Source organism: Staurois parvus, unplaced genomic scaffold (assembly GCF_062004578.1).
Source record: "Staurois parvus isolate SC_StPar_1 unplaced genomic scaffold, SC_StPar_1.0 ptg000550l, whole genome shotgun sequence".
Taxonomy (NCBI): domain Eukaryota; kingdom Metazoa; phylum Chordata; class Amphibia; order Anura; family Ranidae; genus Staurois; species Staurois parvus.
The window spans coordinates 354746-379023 of record NW_028318346.1 but is presented as its reverse complement, the minus strand read 5'-3'; the positions used below and the strand labels follow the sequence as shown (position 1 = coordinate 379023).

The 24278-nt window shown below is 39.6% G+C and overlaps 1 protein-coding gene across 1 annotated transcript in view; it reads right to left on the bottom strand.

Moving 5' to 3' along the window:
- The window catches only part of ATM (ATM serine/threonine kinase), a 194638-nt gene that overhangs the window by 67291 nt on the left and 103069 nt on the right, over positions 1-24278 (bottom strand). Inside the window, exons 29-40 of the mRNA XM_089691116.1 lie at positions 21983-22160; positions 19311-19475; positions 19029-19161; positions 17483-17578; positions 16123-16294; positions 13239-13380; positions 11048-11227; positions 8249-8426; positions 6952-7039; positions 4941-5096; positions 4736-4844; positions 1657-1745 (exon numbers count right to left, since the gene is read on the bottom strand). Of these exons, the coding sequence (XP_089547242.1) occupies positions 1657-1745; positions 4736-4844; positions 4941-5096; positions 6952-7039; positions 8249-8426; positions 11048-11227; positions 13239-13380; positions 16123-16294; positions 17483-17578; positions 19029-19161; positions 19311-19475; positions 21983-22160 (1686 nt within the window). The remainder of the gene's footprint in view (positions 1-1656; positions 1746-4735; positions 4845-4940; positions 5097-6951; positions 7040-8248; positions 8427-11047; positions 11228-13238; positions 13381-16122; positions 16295-17482; positions 17579-19028; positions 19162-19310; positions 19476-21982; positions 22161-24278) is intronic.

Sequence of the window (24278 nt, the reverse complement as noted above, 5' to 3'; positions counted from 1 at the left end):
CACATTTGTCACTAGCACCAGTAGATATGTAGCAATTCGATAATTAGATAGTGTAGCTAATTAGCTTGTCTGTGTCCGGATTACAAAGTGTATCTAAAGCCCAAATGTGTTTTTTTATTTTTTTGTCTTGGATAGAGTATGGAAGTGTTAGCCACCCTGTTATTTTGTGGTCTATGTCCAGTCTAGGAAAATTCACCTTCTCTATTTATCCTGGTGACCTGGTCACTGGGATTGATTGTGAGGTAAAATCCAAAATTTTAAATTGTCACCAGAATAGCAACTGCAGTGAAATCTTCCACTGGGAACACCTGTTACAGGGACAATTGTCTAAAAAACGTTCTCCACTCTTGATCCTGTTGTGTCTTTGGAACAAGGAAATCTCCCCAATGAAGCACAACAGAGAGGGCTTTTAAACTTTCCCTACTCTATCCAAAACTAAAACGTAAAAAAAAAAAAAAAGGTTTGGCTTTAGATATACTTTACTATTACAATACAATGCCAGATTCTCTTGGGGTGTGGCCAAGTTGTAAATCAGGTTAAAAAAGACATACGATCGCCGAATTCAACCAAAAGACAAAAAAATTCATTATAAACCTGCATCCTCAGAACTCTAAACCAGCAGATGATCCAGTTAAATGCAAAATAACCATTCTAAAGTACGTTAACTTTTTTCCAACATGGCAAACAATCCTTCGTTATCCACTAAAGCAATTGGATATCCCTGGATTAACAATCCACTGTGTTATTTGTTTATAATAATAGCCAGGAAATCATTCTTTATTTAGAAACACAGTCAGACTTTATTTTTTTAATTAGTTAGAACTAGCTCCTTTTGAAGTCTATTTTACATTTATACTGCTTTTACTGTAAAGGTAATAACTTTGTCATTTGCAATTCCCTTAAAGTCAAATCACTTTGTGCCAGGGTGTGTACAGTAACCAATAACACAGGGTCAACACAAAAAACACAATTTTCATATGAAAATAAAACATTAAACTAGAACTCCAGGCAGATGCAAGACATGCAAAGTATTGCAGCTTATTCAATAGTGCTTCATCAAATGTATTTAGTTTTAATGCAGGCAGTGTAAGTATCTGACTTGGGTTTAGCCTCTTCCAGTTCCTGTACAATAAAACATAGATTGGGAGTTATGGAAGCATCAAAACAAACTAATCAAGTGTGATGCAGGGCAAGGAGCATGCTGATAGGAGAACAGAGAAGTGCGATATGATTAGTGTGCTGTTTCTGCTTTCACTGATGGAACATCACTGGAGGAAACCTTCAGGTGAAAGAGAAACTGCAGCAGAGAAAGATAAGCCTCCTCTCCTGCCAGACAGGACTGTGCAGAGCTGTATAAATTTCGGGGCTGCATGCACAGAACTACAAATACTCTGACAGGTAAATCAGCAATAATGTAGGTGGTTGTTGCAGTCTTCCTTTTATAAATACTAGTTTGCATCCTGTCTTGCTAAATCTTACTTCACCACATTCTGATTTACCTATCCAGGACAAACATGAAACAAGTGAGGTCAGAGTGATATCTGGATCAGCAACCTACTGTCATTAGTGACTCAGAAAGTATCATGAGGTCATCTGGACAGCAGGCAACAATTCTCAGAGGAAGTTACTTCTCTCAGCATGGGTGGACAACTTTACCTGGCGAGTGGATGAAGCATTTTCCCTCCACCACATCCATACAAACTGTCTGGTTCTCCAATACTCCTGTAAATGTCCATCAGAAGGTCCTACATAAGATAAAAATATACAAATATGGTAATTGGACCAACACATGTAACAAGAATTTGATTACATATAAGTCCAAGGTTTATTTTAAAAAGATGATACAGATTCAAAAACACAAAGGGGGAATTCAAGAAAACTGCTGCGGCACTTTTCTGGTGTTCTACTGCGCCAAATTCATGAAGCATATGCAACACTTTAGACTGACAGTGACAAGTGCACCAAATTCAGGGAGTTCTAAAATTAACCACTTTTACACTGTAGTGTAATATAAAAATAAAATAGCGGCAGTTCATATATCTTACTTAAGTGGAGCCAATTAAGAGCGGCTCTCTTTTGGCTTACAGAGAGAGACCCTGGCACAGACAGATTTTGTGATAATGTCTCACATGCATTCTAAAAGTAGAACCGCATGCTCAGAAATCAAGTACGTGTTCTAGACCGGTACATGATTTGCAGGTTTGAAAGTGACGTTATGTTTAGCGTTGAAAGTGGAAGTGATGTAATGATCTTTTGGCTCTACTGTGTGATGGGACACCTAGTTAACAGGTCGAAAGCCTCACTTTCATCATTCACTGCGTGTGCTGCTAGTGATACGGAGTCATTTTAGAGCTTACTGAGCTTCAGAGAGGGTAAATTGTAGATACTCGCTTAGCTGGTGCCTTTGTGACTGAAGTTGCCAATTTATTTGCTGTGTCGCAGGTACAGTGTCAAAGGTTATGACGACATATACAGTTTCTGGGAAAACGTCATCTGATAAGCATAAGCACGGTCAACATGGTCAGCTGACCAAAAGAGAAAAGGATATTATGCAGCATTGTGCCCCAGAATAAGAAAACAACTGCTGTAAAAGTGACTGCAGAGCTCAAGCTCAGTCTTCACGGGAAAGACAGAAGACTGAGATTGAGCTCTGCAATCACTTTTGCAGCAGTTGTTTTCTTATTCTGGGTCACAATGCTGCACAATATCCTTTTGTCTCTTTTGGTCAATCGACCATGTCGACCGCACTTAGGCTTATCAGATGAAATTTTCATGGAAACTGTATTTGCCATCATAACCTTTGATACTGTACCTCGCAACAAGGCAAATGAATTGGCAACTTCAGTCACAGAAGCACCAGCTAAGCGGGCACCAACAATTTGCACTCTCTGAAGCTCAGTAAGCTCTGACATGACTCCCTATCACTAGTAGCACATGCAGTGAATGATGAAAGTGAAGCTTCCAACCAGTTAGCTAGGTGTCATCACCCAGCAGAAGCAAAAAAATGGTTACATCACTTCTGCTTTCAAACAAGCATGTCGTCACTTTCCACTTTCAAACCTGCAAATTATAAAGTGTTCACACTTTTTTGTCTAACACCTGTGTATGTGTGTGTGTGTGTGTGTATATATATATACAGTTGCAAGAAAAAGTATGTGAACCCCTTGGGATTACGTGGAGTTTTGCATGAATTGGGCATAAAATGTGCTCTGAACGTCATCTAAGTCACAACAATAGAAGAACACAGTTTGCTGAACATAATACTACACAAACATTAGATGTTGCCATGGTTTAATTGCACATAACATGTAAACATTCACAGTGCAGGGAGGAAAAAGTATGTGAACCTTTGGACTTAATAACTGGTTGACCCTCCTTTGGCAGCAATAACCTCAACCAAACGTTTCCTGTAGTTGCAGATCAGACCTGCACAACGATCTGGAGTCATTTTGGACCACTCCTCTTCACAAAACTGTTTCAGTGTAGCAATATTCTTGGGATGTCTGGTGTGAATCGCTCTCTTAAGGTCATGCCACAGCATTTCAATGGGGTTGAGGTCAGGACTCTGACTGGGCCACTCCAGAAGGCGTATTCTGTGCTGTTGCAGCCATTGTTTTGTTGAATTACTTGTATGCTTTGGGTCATTGTCCTGTTGCATCACCCATCCTCTGCCGAGCTTCAATTGGCGGACAGATGGTTGTACGTTTTCCTGCAAAATGTCTTGATAAACTCTGGAATTCATTTTCCCATCAATGACAACAATCCGTCCAGGCCCTGAGGCAGCAAAGCAGCCCCAAACCATGATGCTCCCTCCGCCATGTTTCACAGTGGGGATGAGGTTTTGATGTTGGTGTGCTGTGCCTTTTTTTCTCCACACATAGTGTTGTGTGTTCTTCCCAAACAACTCAATCTTGGTTTCATCTGTCCACAGTATATTTTGCCAGTAGTGCTGTGGAACATCCAGGTGCTCTTTTGCAAACTTCAAACGTGCTGCAATATTCTTTTTGGACAGCAATGGCTTCCTCCGTGGTGTCCTCCCATGTACTCCATTCTTGTTTAATGTTTTCCTTATTGTAGATGTGTCAACAAAAATGTTAGCATGTGCCAGAGATTTCTGTAGGTCTTTAGCTGACACTCTGGGATTCTTCTTTACCTCATGCAGCATTCTGCGCTGTGCTCTTGCAGTCATTTTTACAGGACGACCACGCCTAGGGAGAGTAGCAACAGTGCTAAACTTTCTCCATTTGTAGACAGTCTGTCTTACCGTGGACACATGAACATCAAGGCTTTTGGAGATACTTTTGTAACCCTTTCCAGCTTCATGCAAGTCACCAATTCTTGATCGTAGGTCTTCTGAGAGCTCTTTTCTGCGAGGCATGGTTCACATCAGACAGTGCTTCTTGAAACCAGTAAACCCAAAACAGGTGTGTGTTTTTTAAGGGCAGGACAGCTGTCAGCAACGCATCCAATATCATCACACTGATTGGAGTCAAGGTTGGCTCACTCCTGGCTCCAATTAGCTCTGGGAGAAGTCATTAAGCTAGGGCCTCACATACTTTTTCCTCCCTGCACTGTGAATGTTTACATGTTATGTGCAATTAAACCATGGCAACATCTAATGTTTTTGTAGTATTATGTTCAGCAGACTGTGTTCTTCTATTGTTGTGACTTAGATGACGTTCAGAGCACATTTTATGCCCAATTCATGCAAAACTCCACGTAAACAATCATCTACCTGCAAACTGATCCCAGTCTCCTCTTTGCTTTTCTCACTCATGCTGACAATAGTCAGAGTTTGACTCTCTTCTTCAAACCTCAGGGACTTGCGAGCATTGGAAGTGCCCCTAATAAGTTAAAACACACGATAAACTATCAGATTAGAAATTTTGGACAGTTACATTATTTATATAACATGAACACATTCATTTCAAAGCACTCACCTTCTTTGCTCCCCATCCAGCTTGATCTTGTCGGCATAGATTTCAGCATACAGCAAAGCTGTAAAGTGGGCAGAGCAGGACTGTACTGCAGTAGCCACCTCAAGGTAATTAAGATCCAACCAGAAATTGTCATCAAAAGCTGTTCCCTCTCCCTGTCTGCAGAAAGAAGAAAAACTGATACTGAAAATACATAATCAGACAAGCAGGTCTCCTAGTAACTCAGTGCAAAGAGCAACTCAAGAACAAATCTCAAAAGAGATTTAATTTTACTGGTAGCAGATTAGTAAGACATTAATTCTGACGGTTTACATTTTGTGCCATGCTCGGTCTTAAAGTAAAACTAAAAGCAAAACTTTTCTTTTCGTTTTGGATAAAGTGGAGAGGGATTAAAACACGTGTCAGGTTTCTATTACTATCTGTGGCCCTGTCAGGGAGATTCATCTTCTCTATTTGTCCTTTTTACCACTGTCACCAAAAGTGAAAGTAAAAGAAAATCCCAAATTTTAGGTTGTCCCCAGAACAGGAATCGTGGCAATATCTTTCAATGGGAGCACTAGTTCTGGTGACCCTGGTGACAACCAGAGATTTCCTCACTATAGAGGCATTTTCTCACACTTCCTGTTTTGGCTATGGGACAGAAATCGAAAGGAATTCTCCACAAGGGGACACGGATGTTTTTATATATATATATATATATATATATATATATATATATATATATATACACACACACACACACACACACAAATAAATATCTCTCTCTCTATATATATTTTTTTTTTTCCCCTTAACGCCCCTTTTGTGCTCACAATCTTAAAGAATAAGGAAACCCAACATATTTTATTCCTGATATGTGCCTGCTGGAGCATGTACTTGCATTAAAAACGATTCTGCTCTCTTAGTATTGCTTCCTATGTGTGAAATCCCTGGTGTTCCTGCCAGTCCCTGTGTTTTCCTATCAAACACTGACCACACCAGAACAGCATGGTGAGATCTCTAGCTGTGCTGAGAACTCAGTGTGCTTTCCTAAAAATAAACAAACGCATGCTGACACAACCACCTCCTCCCCCTCCACCAACAGCCATTAACTGGGAAGCTCAGTGTGCTGCTGTTTCTCCACCTTCACAGCTCTATACACTTTAGAACAGAGGGAATGTGGTCACTTTCACAAAAAAGGGGTACAAAGGCCAAAACAGACATAGCATCATTTGTCAAACAGAGAAGCAAATGAGAGTCCGCAATGCAGGTAGAGTATATTCCCAACAAAGGAGTAGAAGAAGGAATAGTAATACATAATTGCAAGCTTACTTGTATAATTACATAGTTATAGCATTGCATATAGCGAGGAAACTGACAAATAAATTGCAAGCTCTCCAATGAAGGGGAGCACATCCCAATATGCACAAAGTACCAAATGCCCACTTTACCTTTCGGTTCTATAAAGAGATTCTTGTTGAGTTGTTTTACATATACATTAATCTACATCACTTTTTTAACAGCTACCAGCTGACACTTTGCATAGCTGTTTTTTCTAAAACCGCACCAATAACTAGAGACCAATTAGAATGGTTCCCAATCATGTGATCACTATATTCGCTATGAGACTGAGACATCACTTGTTGAAGATGGTGGCAGAAAAATGTATCTCATACTCTTTGATTTTCTATTCTTTCTGACCTGTTTCTTTCTTTCTTTTCTTTTTACTCCTTATTGCTAGACAATCACAAATGTAAAATCAAAGGCCTAACTTTTCAGCATAAGATTTTGGATTTTCTAAATACTTGCAAGGGAAAACAGCTAAAGCACTGAGGTGCCAGGTATCATGCAGTTGGTTGACTGCAAATCAAAGCCTTAGCCTTTGTGTTTTCAGTCTGCTTCACTGTTGCAAATGATAGTTAGTACTTTGCCTACAATACACTGATTTACAAAATAACCATTTTGTTACATATGCTTCATCATAGGTTTTAATACTCTCTGAAAAATGTTTAGCACGAATACAGAAATACTATACCGTCTCTGTTTTCTCAAATATTCTACGACACTAAGCATTGTCCTTCGGGAGGTGATGTCCACTGTCCCATGAGCCAGACCTTCAGATTCTGAACAGGAAAATACTGTTAAAGTTTTGTTCTTGTCTCTATTATTTGTAATAAACTTTACGAGGACATCTCAAATGTCTTTGATGAAAAAGAAAAAAGTGCATAAAATATTACATTTAAAGTGTGTGTAAACCCATGTTAAAAAGTCCAGCCACAAGAGAAGTAAATTCATTAATTTAATCAATCTGTAGATCTCACTATAAAATATTGTGAAATACCTTCTCTAAGCTGCTCTACATAGTGGTCATGTCATTTCCACAGTTTGCTCTGCATAGCATTGTGTAACCACTAGGTGGCATGGCATTATTGACAAAATGTTCATTAAATGTACAATTAAAATGTAACTCCACATTTGTTGAGTAAACTCTTCTAGGTAACTCAAAGTATGTTGTAAGGATTTTTAAAAACTTTAATTCTGTTTCTGCTCTGAAGGAATAGCTTTTTCTCTTAGATCATGTCTTGTGCAGGACTGATTCTGAATGGTGGTGACTAATTTAATGCAAACAGATGATGCAGTTTTAGTGCTCATGTGAGAAAAGCTGCAGTTTCCTTAGACGTGATTAACCTTAAGGCTAGGTTTACACCTACGCAGGTTGCGTTTGACCCATTTTTGAATTGCGTTTTTGCACCTGCGTTTTTCATACTTTTTTTTTCTTTTATTTTTCTTGTTGCTAGGGAGATTTAAAATGCAAAATGCACCAAAAAATGCAATACATGCCTTTCTGCAGCATTTCCATTGAAGTCTATAGGACCAAAAAATTCAACTTTTTGAGGTAAAAAAAGTCCCTGACCCTTTCCAAAAAAAGCACTGGGTGAAAATGTGGAGATGTGAACTTGTCCCATAGGAAATCATGTTAAATGGACTGTACTGCGTTTCTGCAAAACAAAACCGCTGCAGAAAAAAACATAGATCTGAAACTAGGGTTAGAGTATGGCATTTTTGCTGCAGAAGATGCCTAAAAGCCGACTTGTATCTTAGTGCAGAGTTCTTCACATAAACAGGAAATAACATTTTTGGGGAAGTTCTGTACACCAACAGCATTCACAAGCTAATGTTTCCAGCACCACACACATTGGTTTTGGTATAAACCAGTTAGGCTACCAGTACTTTTAAGACTGTAGGAAGAACCCAGGTTGCCAGGAGGTGCATCCAAAAGTTCTTCATTACACATTTTGCTAATTTTAATTTTAAATTCGAAAGGGCATTACCGGAATCTGAACTTGCTGGAGTCGCTGATCTGCTAGAAGCTGGTGCAGAGCGACAGCAAGACGTGAAAAATCCCTGGATGTGCTTGGAAAGAAGTGTGCGCCATACATTTCTGGAATCTTGCAGGAGAATATTATGTATAAGATAAGGCAACACAGCTTGACAAAAGTCTGGTTTCACCTGCAAACACACAAATCACACAAATTAAAAACAAGCCTGAAACACTTGAAAAATACAGAAATCAACAGCATAATGCAAATTCCAGCTAAAAGATGTTTTTTGTATTTCAATCTATTTATGACATTTTTGTACACGGTCATTCCTGTTTCTTGGGGTACTCTTAGGCCTGGTTCACAGATACGATTTCAGAAGCGACTTGGGTTGCACTGAATTGCATAACAATGGAAATAACATTTCTTCCAATGATATCATTCAGATCAATGGCGCGCATCTGCAATGCAACTTTGGGGAAGGGTCCTGTACTACTTTGGTTTCGATGCAGTGCAATTTTGTGGTCCATAGACTTCAATGGAATTACAACAAAATCATGTGTACATGTCTTTTTGTGTGCAATTTTTGCTGGTTATTAGGAGCCAGCACCCACTGGCATCCTAACAACCAGTTACTCATCCCTGATGCAATCCTTACAATACCAAGTCATCCCTGTTGTATGCGGGAGATTCCCCACAGACAGCACAATGTTAACTAAAGAGTGTGGTTCTTCCCCACAACCCTGGGGTTGACATTTTTTGGTGAAGTATCCCATACCTTCCCCCTTTCCTATCCAGCATGCTCAGATAACGGTCTGGTATAGATTTTGGGGGCATTTTTTTAAACTGGGTCTGTTATGGATTGGGGATATGGGGGGTTGGGGGGACACTTTTTTTTTTTTTATTTTTTAATGCCTGCTGTTTTGTTAATATTCTGCTGTCGGTGGGGAATCCTTAACAGCTGATGACTCATCCATGCATGAGTTGATTAGTAAGTACGCATTAAAAAAACATCAAAAACGCACCAAGTCACACTGCAGCTGCACTACAAAATCATGGTGTAAATTTGATAAAGAAATCACACATCAGCCTCGCATTATGGGCTCTGGGTAATGAGTTATAACAGACATTCTTCAACTCTAAAGATGGCCATACACGGATAGAAAATCAGCCAGTTCACCCAAGACTGACCAAAATTCATTCAGTGTATGTCAGTCCCATTCAGAGACATGTTGGAAAATTTTCCTTGATCAGCAGATGCATCCACTGTGCAGCTGTCAGAACACAATGTCCCAGCAGGGAAGGTAGGGGGAGAGATTTCTCTATCCAACTTGTTTGTGTGGATGGAAGAACCTGGCTTTTATTTTTGCAGCAGCAGTGTATTACCAGCTTTACTCAAAATCTCAGTGCTTCAGGATTTCAGTATCAAATTTATCAAACAAAGCAATAAAAGATGCTTTTAACAAAGATCTGCTTCCCTACCAAGACTGAGGTCCCCTATGGGTAGTAACGCAGGCCTCATTTAGGTTGGGGGGCTGAAATAGCCTTCTGTCATTCTTTATAAAGCAGCGATGGTTGTCCTTGTTATACATAAAACAAGGAAAACCATTTTCGCAAAAATTAAAGTCTAACCCATTCCTACTCTATTCAAGATAAACTAAAAAGTGTCTAAAAACTTATATGCATGTCACGGCAGACTGGTCAGATTCCAAATGTCCAGTCACCATCTGATGTCTTCGGTTAAATTGATACTTTTGAGGCTTTTTCTGGGGGGCCCCCCTTCCAGATTCTCATAAGCCCCCCCACAACCAACGGCAAGGGTTGTGGAAAGAGGCACCTGTCCTCATCAGCACGGGGAGAAGGTGCTTTGGGTGGGGACCCACCTGCCCCAAAGCACACTCCATGCTGAGGGCATGTGGCCTGGTATGGTCTGGGAAAAGGAGGGGGGGGGGTTGTGCACTCTCCCTCCCCCCCCGCCCCTCCTTCCTGGCCAGCCAGGCTGCATGCTTGTTAAGGGTCTGGTACGGATTATGAGGGGAACCTCCCGCCGTTTTTTTAAATTTTTTTTTTCATTGCCGGCAATGTTTTTTTTTTACATTCAGCTGACAGCCGATGACTCAACCATTGTTAAGGACACAGGGGCTGGCTTCTTGGCCCTCTCCTTAACAATGGCCCCGCTTCTAAAGGCTGAAGCTACTAAATGTAACTTATACACTAGTCTAAACAGTGCTAAACATTAGCGTTTTTTATCCACTGTTTCCAAAGCAGTTTTTAGCTTTTCTAGTGTGCATGAGACCTTATAATGTGCCATGATTTATTGGCAGCGTTTTACAAAAGAGCCTGTGCATGGACACATAGGATAACATGCTGAGGGGTTTACTGGCTGCAGAAAAAACGTCAAAAGCCAGAAACAGCCGCTGTAAAAACGTGCAGTGTGCATGAGGATTAAGTGATGCCTGTGCTAATGGAACTAAAAGAAAGATTAAAAAAAAAACAAAAAAAAAAACAAAACTAATACCTAGCAGTAGCAAAGATCAGACACTAGGAGAGTTGTTCAGCCATCTCTAAGTCAATCAAAGCTAGTTTGTCAAGACAAAAAAAAAAAAAATAACTTTGCAGTGTTTTTATAAAAGTATAATAGGCAAAGTAAAATAGGCATGCCCCAGCCAATCCATTGATCAAAAAAATAACACCTCTATATGCAAACTCAGAAAAACAGCAAACCAGCTTTACAATCTTTGTATTTATTAATTTGCCTATCCGTAAAAATCTTGCAGCTGCAGCTTTCAGTTCCACTGCTCAGACACTCACCTCACACAGTGGCTTCAGTAATAAAAGGATTTCACTTCTCACTCCACCAGACTCTAACAGGACACAAGTTAAGTTCTTTATCCAGTCGTCATGGCTGGCATTTTGTGGGATCCATAAACTATGGTCATCCAATGCATCCATTGTAGAGTCTCCAACATAGGTATTCTCCACATCTAGGAACTGAAAAAAAATTACACAGCAGGTAACAAAACCAGTAATAACAACAAAACAACAGTAGAATGTTACGATTTTTTGATAATCAACATAGACCATTGATAGATACACTGTATCTGTCTTTGTACACAAAAGACAAATACCTGGAGATGATGCTTACTTCTACATATTATAGGTACTATGTAGATGCTTTATTAGATTGATAATGGGGAAACAGAATTGCATTCTAGAATGATTTCAGGGCCCAAGGCTCTCAGTCCACTGGCTAGTAGAAGCTACTATGACAGGGCTCCTGAAAGTCCCTATCTGATTCTTTCAGGTTAATGTTAGGAGACCTCTCTAAGTTACTACATGAAGAACTGTGTTAAAAAAAAGGATTATTTTATTCAAGGCAAAAGCTGTGATCAGCTGTGTTCGTAGGATACATCGATCACCGTCTGAGCGCCGCTGGGGCCGGACAGGGGGGCATGTTTTGGAATGACATCCATGGACGTCATCCCAGGATTACACAACCACGCTGTAGCCGTCCTTCAGCTATAGCACGGTTGGGAACCGGTTAAATCAACCCCCCCCACCCCACTCAATTTTCTTTTTTTTTGTCTCTTCCTGTTTTCTTCATTTTTCTTTTCCTTCCATCCTTGGCTTATGCTACCATTAATCTTGAGTATAGCAGCCCTATGGTGGGCCCACTCTAGTTTTTCCGATTGTTAGTGGGAGCTGAATCTGTCAGTGACACCCAGCCTGGTTGATAGAAAGCAGATGCACAAAGTGTCATCCAGTAGTTTTCAAGGAAGAATATTTATTAACGTATTTATGCATATTTAGAGGGGTTAAAGATTAAGTACACCTTTTAGTCAAAAATAATAAATGCACTTTTTTTGCAATTAAAAATATGTGCATTTATTATTTTTGTCTGCAGGAGCCTGGAAAGCATTGCATCAGCAATCACTGGTGCCATGCGGGTCTCCTGCAGACCTGTCAGAATATCTGTCAGAATATCTGCTTGCCAAGGGATGTACGAGCAAGCAGATATTCTGACAGGAAGCTTCAATGAACTACCATGGGGCTCCTCAGCGCCGTAGTAGTTCATTAAAAACTACAAGCCCACAGCCGCTAAGGTTGCCGGGATTTGCAGTTCATTCATTCATGTGTCCGTAAAGGAATGACGCGGCTGTGTGGGCGGAGCTCTGCACTGGCCATGCTGTTTTCAAAATAGACAGATAGTACAAGGAGACTTCTCCCTGTACTAACTGTCAGGGAGGGAAGGGGGGGGGGGGGGTGGCTTTTGTGGCTATGGCAACATGTTACATGTTCCACCCTAAAAATGGGTGGAGTATGTAGCATGTTCCCAAAGGTGAACTTATCCTTTACAGCAATATTAAACCCAAAAGCAAATATTTAATATATTGCAGCTTACCAAATTTTAGGTAAGATTGCTGCCTTAGTTTTCTTTTTTAGGCTTATTCTTCTATTTTCACCTGGAGATCTAGCCAGCGAGTCTGTTATTTTTCATCAGAACAAGCTGTCCTAAAGATGTAGCAGTTAGATGGTTGAGACAAACCATTTACCACTGAAAGGGGTGCTTACAATGATCAGCATTTATGTAAAACCTTTATCCCAAAAAGGAAAAAACTATCACTGTAACTGCTTATAAAGTGTTAGCTGGAGTTTCACTTCAATCTAACACTCCCCTCCCCCGTAGACTGGCATTGTTGCTGTACAAAGGTGTCCCCCTGTGCTCTTTCATCCAGAGTGGGGGAACTTTAATACAGGTGGTGTGTTACTGGCCTGATCACCAAGTGATCCCCCAGAAGGATAAAAGCTTAAAAAAAAAAACTAATGCAGCCACCACCATCTAATGACTGGTAAACTGCAATATATTATATTTTTGGCTTTGGGTTTAATACCACTATAATGGCTATGACTTTTCATAAAAAAAAAAAAAAAAAAATCACAATAACATTACAAAGTGACCAAATCAAAAGGAGAATTCATATTAAGACACAAAAAAAATTACCTTTTTCTTTGGGGAGCGAAATGGTTGCAGATAAACCAGCATAAGGTCTTCACTCTCTTTGTACATATCCCAAAATTGATTGCCAGTTTTTGTGGCCAGGATATTTTTTAAACATATAGCAGCTGCTGATCGCACATGGATGCTAAAAGGAAAAACAAACACTTAACTAGAGAGGGGATCTCGGCAGCAGTCAATTTCCAAATGTGATATTCTGGCCAGGTAAAAGGGTATTAGGACAAGATCAAGTCTACCTTCCCTGCATGATAAATGGTGAAAAGCTGAAGAGCTCAGTGTCTAGATACCTCAGATGCATACTTAAAAATCTCTGCAGTTTACTCCAAGGACTTTTACAGCACAATAGTGTAAAAAATGTCTTCATCTGGTCAAATGGTTTACTGGTGACCCACTGCATGGTTGATCACAGCAAAAGAGGTGCTCATTACCAGGGCAAGAAAATTAAGGTAAAAGTGAGAAAACTGTAGGCCAGGTAGTGCCCAGTCAATTGTTGGTTTTAAGGCTTCTAACATGTGGCTGTCATTTCATCAGGTTAGTGAATACTATAGTAGTGCATTTAGCTGAAATCACCTTTGAGATGTCCTAGGATATTGTAAAACTGATGGCCGTGGTTCCAGGAAAACATATTGCTAACACTTGAGACCCTGGCATAGAGGTTATATAATCCTGCCAGTAACCCAAGCAAGTCTCTTTAAAGTAGAACTATAAGAATAACTTTTTTTTCTACCATTTTGGAAAGAGCAAGGGAAGGCTATAACCCCTGTCAGATCTTGTTTCCACCCTCTGTGTCCCATTGTGGAGATTTGCCTTCATTTCCTATTCCATAGCCAAACAAGAAGTGAGACAAAATCCCTTCAAATTAACAGAATTCCTTGGGGACCCCAAAATCATCAGAACTAGAGTTCCCATTGGAAGCTTTTTCCCCTTACCTTTCTAGGGAAAACCCAAAATTTTGAATTTTCTTTTACTTTCACTTCCAATGATAATGGTAAACAGGACAAACAGAGAGGGTGAATCTCCTTTATGGGGGCACAGACAGCAATAAACTGACAGGTGTTCTAATACCCCTGCATTATATCCAAAACTTAAAAAAAAAAAAAAGTTTTGTCTTTAGATATACTTTAACCACCTGACCGTCGGAAGATTTACCCTCTTCATGAGCAGGCCATTCTTTTTGCGATACAGCGCTGTATTACTTTAACTGACAATTGCGTGCTCATGCAATGTTGTATTAAAATGAAATTTAAATAATTATTCCCCCCACAAATAGAGCTTTCTTTCAGTGGTAATCACCTCTACAGGTTTTTATTTTTTTGTGCTATGAATGAAAAAACACCAACATTTAAAAAAAAAAGAAAAACTTTTTTTTTTTACTTTTTGCTATAAAGCAACATATCCAATTAAAAAATGTAAAAGTCAAACTTCTTCATAAATTTAGGCCAAAATGTATTCTGCTACATATTTTTAGTAAAAAAAAAATCCCAATAAGCGTATATTGATTGGTTTGCGCAAAAACTTATAGCATCTACAAATGGCGATATACATAATGGAATTTTTTTTTAATAATAGTAATGGCAGTGATCAGAGGCTTATAGAGGGAATGCAATATTGTTGCGGACAGTCTGTCATTAACTGACACTTTGTCGGAACCAGCGACAATAACACAGTGATCAGTGCTAGAAACATACAATGACACTGGCTGGATAGGGCTTAAACAACTAGGGCGATCAAAGGGTTAATTGTGTGCCTAGCCAGTGTTTTTGTGTGCACTGTTTACGGTTTGTACTAAGCAATCTGCTAAATTTTATTCCATGAATAAAACCTAGCTGATCGCGGTTGACATAACACAGCTCTTGTTTACATAGGCAGAGCTGTGTTATGTCATTCATTGGCTGCCATCTGTTGATTGGCTTCTGCTGTGTCCAATTACAGAAGAAGCAGCGTACCGGCAGCAGGTGTGCGTCCCCCAGTGGCAGAAGTGCAAAATCATGTTTATATATGTTGCACAGAACTTCTGCCCTGTAGGAGCAAATCTGCTATAAGGCGGAAGGCAAGTGGTTAATATAGCAAAAACCAAAATCTGCCACAGATCCCAGCGTACTTGTAACAGAGACCAGTGCTTTAGTTAACCCATTTATGCCCAAACTCTGGGGTGTTGTGAACAAGCAACGCGCCAACATTTCTGGGGTAATGTTGGAGCTTGTCTGCTTCCTCCTACCCCTATAAATTTCTAATGGCTCACAATGATGATGGGCTGCCTCACTGGACAATAACAATCTGTGGGATGCAGGAAGGGGTTAGGTAACCTCCATAATTTAAAGCACTTCATACCTGCAGGAAACATTTTTTCCCCCCAGTAATAATCCCATTTAAAGGAAAAAAGAGAGAAGAGGAGATTTACATGATATTTTCATGCTCAATGCACACGGCTTAAAAAATGCTGCTCCTAAATTAGTTTAGTGTGTTATCTGTAGAAGTAACTGGTATCCTATGTGTCCATGCACATTAAATAGTCTAAGCGTGTTTTTTTAAGCTCAGTGTTTAGAGGCAGAAAAAAAAACCTCTGTTTTGCATTTTTGAAAGCATTTTTCTAGCAGAAAAAAAAATAAAAGCAAAACACTGCTAAACTCTAGTACAAAAAAACGCTGAAAATTAGCAATTTTTTTTTTCTATCAAGATCACTGGCGTTTTGTTTAAGCCAGTGTGCATGGAGCCTCAGACACGAGTGAGACAAAGACCGTACATTTTTCCTGTAACCTTCTATTAGACTTCAGAGCACACAGGGCTCTTGGTTACATAGTGTAAGTTTCTCAGCTCAGAGAATATTCATGACATAGCCTATAAGAAGCAACAGTGAAAAGCTACGCACCAGTGGTCTGTCAGGGCGCTGTTTATCAATTTCAGGATGAAAAGCACACATTGCAGCTCTTTGTCTTCGAACACATCAACAGTTTTGCTATAAAGCAGCTCTTTCTGGGGCTGCAGGGCTATGGTGCAAAAGTCAACAGGTCCCAGCTCCCCTAGACAGCTACCTGCAGCTTCTGAAAATAAAAACGTGCTAGGAAATGGTTATATTGTCATGTGTAATAGGGTTTTAATGAGACCTACTACAAAACAGCAGAAAAGCAACCCAATGTCCCTATGTAGCCAAAAAACAAATAATCGACAGACAGGAATAATTAGCACAAATTATGTTTTGAAATACTGAACCAAATTAAACATATGGAATTCAGGATGCAGATTTTCTACACGGAATCCAGATTCTAAAAAATGAAATGTTCACAGATTTAAACAGAAAATCTTAAAAAAGACTTAAAGAAAGTGTTCCTTCCCATGCCTTTGTGCAGGTGCAGCCATCTTGGTAGATGGGATTTTCTTACACATGTCAAACTTGCCTCCCAGATAACTGGTGATGGATACATTGGAATGCAGCAAAAACAGCGTAAGAACACAGATTGTGAAAATTATCTGGGGAGAAGAAGCGAGAACTTTACACTGCAGGTCCACAGGTACAGAAGTTTCCCCAGAAATCAGCAAATCTAGTGTGACTAGCAGTTAAAAGGCACAGTACCTCACACTGCAGATATACAGCTATGAAGCTCAAGGCACAGTAGTGCCTGGGCACAGGAAGTGCAGTGTTATTCATTCAGAAGGAAATTTAAGGCGCAAAAGGAAACATTTTCAGGGTTCTACACAGGCACAATTAATATTTGTAGATACTAGAAGAAAGCAAATCTTTACTTTTTGAGTTCAGCACCACTTCAAGGACAGCTTTACCTTTAGTAAAGTTGCTCCTTTGCTACAGTCTACTGTGAGTGCAAGCAAACTTGATTTATACTTACCTCAAGCAATTTTACTTACAAAATGGAGCCAACCTGCTCCTCTAATCAGCACATATGTACTACAGTCTTATTAAAGTGACAATAAAGGCTCTGTTTTTATTAAAATAAAAAAAAGGTTATATTTACCTGCCCTGTGCAACAATGCTGCAGAGAGCGTTCCTTTACCTCCTCTTTGGAGGTCCCCCATGGGCGAAGTCCACTCCTCCTTCTGAGTGTCCCTCAGCAAGCTGGGTGTTAAGGTGGAGGTGCAAACACCTCATTGGTCCCTATGGGCAATGTTTTTCTGCATAATTCTCACATAAGGGCTAACATGATCAATTTCCTAAATAAATATAAAAAATCTTACAAATAAAACATTTTTCACAGACTTCATTATATGCCACTTACCCAAAACATCTTTACCATTGGCCAGGTGTACGGCATTCTTTGACAGCTGTAAAAGACTGAGAACCAGATTTGCAATGACACTGTCCTGAGGATTTCCTGTGTAACAGAGGTAATAAATACATTAGTGGAATATGTGCACAGACATTATATCATCTACAGTATTGGGGTGCATTGATAGACAATAGTGATTTAACCAACATCAACCGATCTCCAGCAACGTCCACTCAACTTCTACTAAAGCAATGTTCTCATGCTGGCTGATCCAGGAAGATGCTAATCCCTTGCAAGCCAGCAAAGAACCAACGTCCATTATGTAAAGTGAGGTTAAGCCTGGTACACAGTATAAGTTTTTTTCATTCAACCCAGCAGGCTGAACGAAAAAGAACTGACAGAGCACGGTCACTGCCTCCCCGCCAGAACACAAAGATCAAAGCTTGCAGCCATTGGCTGCAAGAGATCATCGGATGCCGTTTGGCTGCTGGTTTTCAAGCATGCTCGTTCAACAGAAGCCATTTGTGAGATCAGCTTCTGTCAACTGGGCAGCTGTACACATGGGCTGAAAGTTGTCCAGTTTCTACTTTAATGGTTTTGGCTGATATTTGGCCCACAGGTACACAGTATAAGTTTTTTTCATTCAACCCAGCAGGCTGAACGAAAAAGAACTGACAGAGCACGGTCACTGCCTCCCCGCCAGAACACAAAGATCAAAGCTTGCAGCCATTGGCTGCAAGAGATCATCGGATGCCGTTTGGCTGCTGGTTTTCAAGCATGCTCGTTCAACAGAAGCCATTTGTGAGATCAGCTTCTGTCAACTGGGCAGCTGTACACATGGGCTGAAAGTTGTCCAGTTTCTACTTTAATGGTTTTGGCTGATATTTGGCCCACAGGTACACAGTATAAGTTTTTTTCATTCAACCCAGCAGGCTGAACGAAAAAGAACTGACAGAGCACGGTCACTGCCTCCCCGCCAGAACACAAAGATCAAAGCTTGCAGCCATTGGCTGCAAGAGATCATCGGATGCCGTTTGGCTGCTGGTTTTCAAGCATGCTCGTTCAACAGAAGCCATTTGTGAGATCAGCTTCTGTCAACTGGGCAGCTGTACACATGGGCTGAAAGTTGTCCAGTTTCTACTTTAATGGTTTTGGCTGATATTTGGCCCGTGGGTACCCAGTATTAGGAAGCCTTCACACCTGTTCAATTTCACACTTCTCAATACATTCAGAAGGCATGATGATTCCTCTGAATGAAATCATACTAATGTTTACACATTTTATGGTAGTGAAAGCATGCACTATATAGGATTAGTATGTAAATTATATTAAATGAAAAAAAACAAACAAACAACATTACCACAAGGGTACACAATGGACATAGGAACAATTAAATATATATTACTTACAAAGGTCTCTAATCTTCCAAAATAGAAAATACATGATCGTTTGAAATTCACAACATGTGTTCATTCCTTAGGCATGATTTGTAATCATTAAACTCAAATGTCTGGGCTTGTTGGGAGAGATCAAACACATAAAGCTGACACTGTACCTTGGAAATCATGGACAAGGCCTTTTATTTTATCTTTGTGCTGTTCCAGTTGTTTCCTTAAGTCATTCAATCCTTCCAGTCTGGTCAAAGGGAGTGAATCACAGACACTTACAGACAGAAAATGGTTGATTTCCTGAATTGTTTATAGAAGGAAGAAAAAAAAAAGTAGGGCATTTAATAACAAGTCAGGGGGTTTATTTCAGAATCAGATGAATATAAAGAAGAGCATACTTGTCCTTTAATACAGGATTCCATAATCACTGTACAACAGGGAGCTAATACCTGTAGAAGTGTGAATGGTCCTTGGCTGTACTTGAATTTTTGGTGGGCCTGACGCAGGTCCTTAAATAAAGGATGATCAGGAAAGGGGTCTAGGAGTTTAATAGTGTGGTTGAGGTTTTCATTATTTTGGCTTTCGATTACTAAAAAGGTTAGCAAGTCACACACCTGTAAGATAAATTAAAAAAGTTATCATGATTCCGCATTGACATATTACAAAGGTAACCCTACTTTATGTTTAAATCCCAAATGATCCCCCAGTGTTGATTTCAGTAAAGCAGCCAGGCTTTATACGGGGTATGTCGTGGTGGTAATGTATTCTAATGGTGGGGCTAGGTGAAATATAAATTATTCATAATTGGGCGGTACTTGAACTATAAATAGAATTTAGATACATTGCCTCAAGGTGATCACGAGTATTAGTTGAGCTCAGACAATATACCAACCACAATATAACTCTCCTGCGTTCTTTGGAGCTAATGTGATATTATACCAAATATATAAATATCTGCAAGTTGGTAGAGAATATTTATATACAGTGTATATATAAAGTCTACACACCCCTGTGAAATGTCAGGTTTCTGTGATGTAAAAAAATGAGACAAAAATGAATCATTTCAGAACTTTTTCCACCTTTAATGTGACCTATAAACTGTACAACTCAGTTGAACAAACAGAAATCTTTTAGGTGGAGGGAAGTAAAAATAAAAAACTAAAATAATATGGTTGCATAAATGTGCATACCCTTAAAACTAATACTTTGTTGAAGCACCTTTTGATTTTATTACAGCACTCAGTCTTTTTGGGTATGAGTCTATCAGCATGGCACATCTTGACTTGGCAATATGGCAGCTCAGATGGGCACTGATATGTGGCACTGATGTGCATTGGTATGCACCGATATATGGCATTGATGTGGCACTGATAGGCACTGAAAGCTGGCACTGATGGACTTTGACAGGTGGCACTGCTGGGGCTACACTGATCATCAGGGCACACTGATGATCAGTGCCCTGATGATCAGTGTACATGTCCCCTCCGCGGAAAACCGATTACTGGCTCTCCTCTCCTCTCGAGCGGTCAGCGTGACAGCTCGAGAGGAGGGAAATGCCATTAACTGGCATTTCCATGTTTACATGTGATCAGCTGTGATTGGACACAGCTGATCACATGACAGAGCCGACATCTTTGGCCCTTTCCGTTATCGGTGATCCGCTGTGTCCGAGGGACAGAGCGCACTGCCGATCGCCGTGCGTTCCCTGAGCCGCGCATGCACGGTGAGAATGGGAGGACGTCATATGACGTCCTCTCAGAACGAGAGAACCACCTTGCGCCCGTCATTGGACTATATGGCGGGCGGGAAGTGGTTAAATGATGGAAGGTGTGTACTGACTCCTATTTAACAGGATTTTGAATGTGATTGCTTAATTCTGAACACAACTACATCCCCAGTTATAAGAGGGTGTGCACACTTATGCAACCACATTGTTTTAGTATTTTATGTTTACGTCCCCCTAAAAGATCTCAGTTTGTTTTTAAATTGAGTTGTACAGTTTATAGGTCACATTAAAGGTTGAAAAAGTTCTGAAATTATTTCTGTCTCATTTTTTTATATCACAGCAACCTGACATTTTAACAGGGGTGTGTAGACTTTTTATATATTCATTCTCTCTTTCTCTTCTTCACTGCTTTCTTCATTCTAAAATAACCATTATTTTGCATCTGGCTGACAAACAGTTGTCGGGTCTTCCAGCAAGCAGTATTTGCTAAAATGGAATCTGTTGGTTTCTCAACAATGTTTTGTTTCCTGCTCTGTTTAACAATTGTAAAACTTGAGTTAAATGTTGTGACTTGGTAAACATGAGTGTTTGTGTAAAATTGAGTTTCCAAGGTCTCACCATTGCAAATCTGGTTATCCATTATTTGTTTGGTATGTATTAGGACCTTCTGGTAATGAGTTATTGTTCAGCCAAATTTTCCTGTCTCTTTGGAAGAAGGCATCTTGTCACACCAGTGCAGTTCGCTTTTGATCCATTGTTGTAATGCTTTTTGTATTTCCCTTTGCGTTTTTACTCATGCCTTTTTGCCACGTCTTGCATATTTTGCAGCATTTTTTTTTAAAAAGAGGAAATGTTTTTGTTGCTAGGCAGAATAAAAACAGAAATTGCGGCAAAAACACACAACATGAGCTTCAGCAGCGTCTCCATTGAACTCTATTGTAGGAAAAGCACTGCTTTTGGTGTTTAAAAAAAGTCACTGACCCTTTCCCAAAAAAAAAAGCTTATTAAAAAAGGATTTATGTGAATGTGTCCCATAGGAAACCATGTTAATTGGACTATAGTGCGTTTCTACAAAAAGCACTAAAAAACACATTGGTGTGAACTAGGCCTTAAGGATTTGATTCCGTTATTTTTGAATTCATAATTCATCAATTTTCTAATTTTACATAGAAATAACCTGACAGATATTTTAACCCTTGCTGCAGCACTTATCAACTGAAACTACTAATTGAACTACAATTGAAAACTCCAACTGAAACAACAAAAAGAGCAGCATATTACTGTATAATCTGCCTGCCTGCACTTAAGGAATAAATAAAGAGGGCTAAACTAAATGCATACATTTTTGTTAAAACGTGCTGTATTTGCATCTCCAAATTAAGGTCAAACATTTACCTGCTCTTGTATTTTCGCACAGCTGTTTGCCAAAGGGATGAGACTGCCCACAATGACGTGCAGGTGACTATCTAGGGCATCCTTGCAGTTGGTGACGGCTGCTCGGCAAACCCGATGCAAAAGATCAAGACAGAGCATGAAACTGCGAGTTGATACATCATCCCTGGGAGCAGTGGATCTGGAAGAGACCAGAGTTTTTAGGGAAATTATTTATCTATTAATGGGCCTAACAGGTTAAGTGTCCATTCATATATCACCAAAAACATCAGTGATGGAAGTCCCCATATTTATAACCTGACACATTACTTTTAAATTCAAAAACAGATGAAGAGACTCCACTTTGAATTAAATGATATTTCATTTAAACAATTTTTGTATACAGATAACTGGCTTACAGATTAATTCATTTTGCAAATGAAAAGAAGCATGAGAGAATTGATTTTTGGAAAATAAATGGATGTTTCACATTATTTTAAAATAATTTTTCTCAATCCATTAAGCCAATTTGTTTCTATGAAGTAGTCTTAACTCACTTTCTGGTCTAGGGAGACAATTCTGTTCCTCCATAGATACAGGGTAATAAGTGTGTTACCCTAGGACAAATTATGGCTTCTATAGTCTAGGATTTGGGACCAAATGAGAACCATATAACCATAAATGTTATGGCAAGAAGGGTCTAAAGCAATCAAAAAACCCCTCATGCTAACAAGTGCATAACACAGTAAAGCCTTCTTAAAACAGAAGGTACTCATTCTGTCACATGCCCCAAGACCAACAACATGGAAGCCATGGTTTCCATACACTGCACTGATGATGGCCAAATAGCTTGAAATAGCTGTATGCAGTTTTGAATTAATGGCTTCCTATTAGACTATATATGCACTACACGCCACAGGCTCTGGATGTGCCTCTGGCCAATGGGGTGTTAAGCAATGATCTGCCTGGCTCCATACATTGTCCTGAAATGACAAACATGTAAACACCCTCTATTTTAAGAAGGCTTTACAGTGCTATAAACAGTGGTGTGAGAGAAATTTCTTGTACATAGATGTTTTAGAACTATAAAAAGTGTTTTAATACTTTTTCATATGACAGTTCACATTTTTCTTGAACTCATTTACATGTAAAATATAAATAATGATTTGAAATGATGTAAACACAACAAGTAAAACAGAATAAATATATATATATATATATACACAGTTGTGTTCAAAATAATAGCAGTCAGACATCACTAACCTGATCAATCACTGTTTTTGGTAGAAATGATATTTCTACATGGCAAATAATTTACTAGCAGGTGTAGCAGAGTAATAGAAATCCAACAGACCCAACAGCCATGACATGCATGCTGCTGATTCTGTGTAATTGAATCACTAATTGAAAGGGGCATGTTCAAAATAAGAGCAGTGTGGAGTTCTATTAGTGAGGTCATTCATTCTTTGAAAAACAGGTGGCAATTATTGCCCTTATTTGAGCAAGGAAGGCAGCAAATGTTGTACATGCTGGTTACAGTGCATTTCTCTCTGAAATTCTGAGGAAAATGGGTCGTTCCAGACATTGTTCAGAAGAACAGCGTACCTTGATTAAAAAGTTGATTGGAGAGGGGAAAACATATAAAGAAGTGCAGAAAATGATAGGCTGCTCAGCTAAAATGATCGCAAATGCTTTCAAATGGCAACCAAAACCTGAAAGATGTGGAAGAAAGCCAAAAACTACCATTCAAACGAAAAGAAGAATAGCCAAAATGGCAAGGACTCAGCCAGCAATCAGCTCCAGGAAGATCAAAGAAGGTGTAAAGTTCCCTGTGAGTACTGTTACAATTAGAAGACGCCTATGTGAAGCCAAGCTATCTGCAAGAAGCCCCCGCAAAGTCCCACTGTTGAAAAAAAGACGTGCTGAAGAGGTTATAATTTACCAAAGAGCACATTGACTGGCCTAAAGAGAAATGGCGCAACATTTTGTGGACTGATGAAAGTAAGATTGTTCTTTTTGGGTCTAGTGGCCGGAGACAGTTTGTCAGACGACCCCCAAACACTGAATTCAAGCCACAGTACACTGTGAAGACAGTGAAGCATGGTTGTGCAAGCATCATGATATGGGGATGTTTCTCATACTACGGTGTTGGGTCTATTTATCGCATTCAATACTTGAAGAGGTCATGCTGCCCTTGAAATGGATATTCCAACAAGACAACGACCCCAAATACACCAGTAAACGTGCAACATCTTGGTTCCAGACCAACAAGATTGACGTTATGGAGTGGCCAGCCCAATCCCCGGATCTTAATCCAATA